The sequence below is a fragment of the Salvelinus sp. IW2-2015 genome, unplaced genomic scaffold, assembly GCF_002910315.2.
Source record: "Salvelinus sp. IW2-2015 unplaced genomic scaffold, ASM291031v2 Un_scaffold4111, whole genome shotgun sequence".
NCBI classification, from domain to species: Eukaryota; Metazoa; Chordata; class Actinopteri; order Salmoniformes; family Salmonidae; genus Salvelinus; species Salvelinus sp. IW2-2015.
In genome coordinates, this window is record NW_019945383.1 from 70,820 (window position 1) to 76,305 (window position 5,486).

The following is a 5,486-nucleotide window of genomic DNA, read 5'->3' on the forward strand; positions in this document are numbered from 1 at the left end:
GAAACATGACAAGTAGTAAACCACAATTGAAGTTATATAACACTGAAGTTCAAACAAGTTGATCTCATCAGGTTTTAAAGGTTTATTTGAACATCTTTGTACATATGCAGAACGTACATAAAATGTGATGTCATACAATGTATTAAAAACCAGGTAAAACCATAGATTCAGTATAAACAGATGGACAGCGCATCATCCATTAGTCATACACAGGCCCACTCCTTCATTTGAAAAAGAACTAAACGGCAGCCCCGTCACTTGGTTTGCTATAAAAGCTGAGGGATAGGGCAGGAGAAACGTAACCACTCAAAATCTTATATGACATAACATTTCTGTTTTTTGTTTTTAATAAATGTGGTTTTTGCTTTGTCATTATAGGGTATTGTGTGTAGATTGTTGCGGGAAAACATTTAATTAATACATTTTAGGATAAATAAATAGCAACCTAACAAAATGTGGAAAAAGCTGATTTCCTGGTGTTTTTTTATGTCCAACAATGAAAATGCTATAATCTTTATTTATTTATTGCTCAGATAACTTGGGGGCCAAATAAAAACACCTGGGAGAATGCTATTCATTGACTACAGCTCAGTGTTCAACACCATAGTAACCTCAAAGCTCATCACTAAGCTTAGGACCCTGGGACTAAACACCTCCCTCTGCAACTGGATCCTGGACTTCCTGACTGGCCACCCCCAGGTGGTAAGGGTAGGCAACAACACATCTGCCACGCTGATCCTCAACACAGGGGCCTCTTAGGGGTGCGGGCAGCTCTGGTTTGTGCACTTCGTCCCCTCCGGTACTCCCTGTTCATCCAGGACTGCGTGGCCAAATGACTCCAACACCATCATTAGGTTGGTGACGACACAACAGTGGTAGGCCTGATTACTGATAACGATGAGACAGCCTTTAGGGAAGTCAGAGACCTGGCAGTGTGGTCGAGGACAACAACCTCTCCCTTAATGTGAGCAAGACAAAGGAGCTGATTGTGGACTACAGGAAAAGTAGGGCCAAACACGCCCCTATTAACATCGACGGGGCTGTAGTGGAGCGGGTTGAGAGTTTCAAGTTCCTTGGTGTCCACATCAGCAACAAACTAGAATGGTCCAAATACACCAAGACAGTCGTGAAGAGGGCACGACATATCCTATTCCCCGTCAGGAGACTGAAAAGATTTGGCATGGGTCCTCAGATCCTCAAAAAGTTCTACAGCTGCACCATCGAGAGCATCCTGACCGGTTGTATCACGGCCTGGTATGGCAACTGCTCTGCATCTGACCGTAAGGTGCTACAGAGGGTAGTGCGTACGGCCCAGTACATCACTGGGGCCAATCTTCCTGCCATCCAGGACCTATATACTTGGCGGTGTCAGAGGAAAGCCCCAAAAATTGTCAAAGACCTCCGTCACCCAGGTCATAGACTGTTTTCTCTTCTACCGTACGGCAAGCGGTACCGGAACGCCAAGTCTAAGCCCAAGAGGCTTCTAAACAGCTTCTACCCCCAAGCCATAAGACTCCTGAACATCTAATCAAATGGCTACCCAGACTGTTTGCATCCCCCCCACCCTTTCACGCTGCTGTTACTCTCTGTTATTTTCTATGCATAGTCAGTTTAATAACTCTACCTACATGTACAAATTACCTTAACTCACCGATGCCCCGCACATTGACTCTGTACCACTAATATATAGCCTCACTATTGTTATTTTACTGCTGCTCTTTGATTATTTGTTACTTTGATAATTTTTTTAAATTGGGTATTTTTCTTAAAACTGCGTTGTTGGTTAAGGGCTTTTAAGTAAAAATTTCACTGTAAGATCTAGACCTGTTGTATTCAGCGCATGTGACAAATAACATTTGATTTGAATAATTTCAAGGATTAAAAATCCTTCTTTAACCTGTCTCCTTCCCTTCATCTACACTGATTGAAGTGGATTTAACAGGTGACATCAATCAGGGATCATAGCTTTCACCTGGAGTCTTAATGTTATGTACACTCATTGTATAGGGAACACATTTGGGACGTACCCTACTTCTCAGGAATATTGATAGTGATCTAAGGATTATTATGATAAATACGTTAAACATTACCCTCTTTAGATACAGAATCAAGTATCACAGAATCGTCAAGGTACTTCCTTGAGTGTAAGTACTTCCTTGAGTGTGGCAGTTTAAAAGCAGGCACCAGGTGCCTCACAGTATCAGTAGGAACAGGAAGAGTACCTGTTCAGGTGGACCAGGACGACTCGTTAGAAGAACCATCATGGCACTCCAATGGGTGAAGCCGTGGATCGCTCTCGTCTTCGGACTATCTGCTGCACATTCTGAGACTGGTAAGACAAGACAAGATATGATGAAATACAATTTAATATCACTTTAGGATAACCCATGTAGTATAGTTTAGGAACTAAAGAGGAGCTGGGTTAGAAGCAAAATAAGACTTGTTCCCTGTCTATTTCCAGTTATGATTCCAGATATGACTTCCATTGGGAGTCTATATGATTCCAAACTGCAAATCTTATCAGGTAATTTGTGTTGTTGAATATATGTCACCAAATACTCAAATATCTATATTCTACTCTACTGTTATATTATACATCTTATATTCAGACATGAATGGTGCAACTATACTGTACATTTCCCCCCATGCAGCAGGAGTGAGTCCCACTCATAACGGGCAGGTCTGCAGCACATGGGGTAACTACCACTACAAAACCTACGATGGAGACTTCTTCCAGCTGCCCTACACCTGTAACTACGTGCTGTCGTCGTTGTGTAAGAGCAGCAGCGGCTACGAGGCCTTTAACATTCAGTTGCAGCGCGGGGAGGTAGATGGGCTGCCCACCATCACCAAGGTATTCCTTTTTGATCAGTTCTTTGTTTTTAAATTGCACTATTGCACTATTGATGAATTGTTTTAAATTTCACTATTGATTAATTGTTTTAAATTTTACTATTGATGAATTGTTTTTATTGCTCTATGATCTTAATTTAAGGTGACCTTGAGGGTCCTGAAAGGCGTCTGTCAAATAAAATGTCCTACTATTATTATTATTAAGGTTTCTTTGAAGCTGGATGGAACCTTCGTGGAGCTGGCCAATGGTAACGTCAGCGTCAACGGATTACAGTGAGTTCCCAGTCTAGTCAACAATGGATCTCAGATATGTAAAACCATGGGCTCTTAGATGTGTAAAATAAATAGAGAGATCCAAACATTCCTCTAACACTGATGTTCCCACTCTTATCCCAACAGTTCCTCTAACACTGATGTTCCCACTCTTATCCCAACAGTTCCACTAACACTTGTTCCCACTCTTATCCCAACAGTTCTCTAACACTGATGTTCCCACTCTTATCCAACAGTTCCTCTAACACTGATGTTCCCACTCTTATCCCAACAGTTCCACTAACACTGATGTTCCACTCTTATCCAACGTTCCTCTAACACTGATGTTCCCACTCTTATCCCAACAGTTCCTCTAACACTGATGTTCCACTCTTATCCCAACAGTTCCACTAACACTGATGTTCCACTCTTATCCCAACAGTTCCTCTAACACGATGTTCCCACTCTTATCCCAACAGTTCCTCTAACACTGATGTTCCACTCTTATCCCAACAGTTCCACTACACTGATGTTCCACTCTTATCCCAACAGTTCCTCTAACACTGATGTTCCCACTCTTATCCCAACAGTTCCTCTAACACTGATGTTCCCACTCTTATCCCAACAGTTCCTCTAACACTGATGTTCCCACTCTTATCCCAACAGTTCCACTAACACTGATGTCCCACTCTTATCCCAACAGTTCCTCTAACACTGATGTTCCCACTCTTATCCCAACAGCTCCTAACACTGATGTTCCCACTCTTATCCAACAGTTCCTCTAACACTGATTTCCCACTCTTATTCCAACAGCTTCCTCTAACACTGATGTTCCCACTCTATCCCAACAGTTCCTCTAACACTGATGTTCCACTCTTATCCCAACAGTCCTCTAACACTGATGTTCCCACTCTTATCCAACAGTTCCTCTAACACTGATGTTCCCACTCTTATCCCAACAGTTCCTCTAACACTGATGTTCCCACTCTTATCCCAACAGTTCCACTAACACTCTGTTCCCACTCTTATCCCAACAGTTCCTCTAACACTGATGTTCCCACTCTTATCCCAACAGTTCCTCTAACACTGATGTCCCACTCTTATCCCAACAGTTCCTCTAACACTGATGTTCCCACTTTTATCCCAACAGTTCCACTAACACTGATGTTCCCACTCTTATCCCAACAGTTCCTCTAACACTGATGTTCCACTCTTACCCAACAGTTCCTCTAACACTATGTTCCCACTCTTACCCAACAGTTCCTCTAACACTGATGTTCCCACTCTTATCCCAACAGTTCCACTAACACTGATGTTCCACTCTTATCCAACAGTCCTCTAACACTGATGTTCCCACTCTTATCCCAACAGTTCCTCTAACACTGATGTTCCACTCTTATCCCAACAGTTCCTTAACACTGATGTTCCACTCTTATCCCAACAGTTCCTCTAACACTGATGTTCCCACTCTTATCCCAACAGTTCCACTACACTGATGTTCCCACTCTTTCCCAACAGTTCCACTAACACTGATGTTCCCTACAGTCACTAGCAAACTACAGACCATTTTCATCAGGACCAGAATATTGCAGCAAAGCATCACATTTACATTTGACATTTAGCAGAGACTCTCATCCAGAGTGATTTACAATCCGTGTATTGAACCAAAGCAGCTGAAACAACCACATATCACTGTAGTGTAACAGAAGACGTATGGAAATGAGTCAGCATACTAAACACATACCCAGAGGGAGTCATCTTCATTCCACATGACGACAACCCCAGCTTAGCTGTGATCTTCACATAGGAAACGGTCCTCTCAATGAAGACGTTAAACTGACCAAACGGTATGGTGACCCTAGGGGGACAAAACAATAGGTTTCATCAGAGAGAAGTCGGTATTCCTACAAGGGTCAAAATTGTCCTTTAAAGTATTTTCTTTGTATTTTTTCTTCCTCCCCTGTTGAGAATGTACTAGGTAAACATGTCTGTATAGGATTTCATCAAATGGAATTTCAGCTTGGTAACTTTCATCTGTAAATGCACATCAACTAAACTTCAGAATAAGAGTTTTATCTCTGAATGCTTTTAGATCACTTATGAACTCACTGTTGCCCGTTGAAACTGACATTATGTAGATTATGTTAAAACAGCAAAAAGTTGATCTCAAGATGAGTTAAATGATGATGCATTTTTTTTAAACTTATGAATTTTACCTCAAGTCTTTGCACAAAAGTAGCAACTGAATGCAGGTGAGGTGAAAATAAAATTATTTCCAATCGTAAAAAAAAAAAAAGATTGATCTCTGAATAAAATGAATACCATTGGATGTAGTTAAGTGATTACAAACCCCTGTATCATTTACTTCCTGTATTACAATG

General features: G+C 41.5%; 1 protein-coding gene across 1 annotated transcript in view; it reads left to right on the forward strand.

Annotated features, from left to right (window-relative positions):
- Positions 1–2,218: 2,218 nt before the first annotated feature.
- Positions 2,219–5,486, forward strand: part of LOC112076896 (mucin-5AC-like) — a 24,716-nt gene continuing 21,448 nt past the window's right edge. Inside the window, exons 1-5 of the mRNA XM_024143538.2 lie at positions 2,219–2,332; positions 2,462–2,524; positions 2,652–2,854; positions 3,059–3,126; positions 3,253–3,289. Coding sequence (XP_023999306.2) covers positions 2,263–2,332; positions 2,462–2,524; positions 2,652–2,854; positions 3,059–3,126; positions 3,253–3,289 — 441 coding nt within the window. The 5' untranslated portion in view covers positions 2,219–2,262. The remainder of the gene's footprint in view (positions 2,333–2,461; positions 2,525–2,651; positions 2,855–3,058; positions 3,127–3,252; positions 3,290–5,486) is intronic.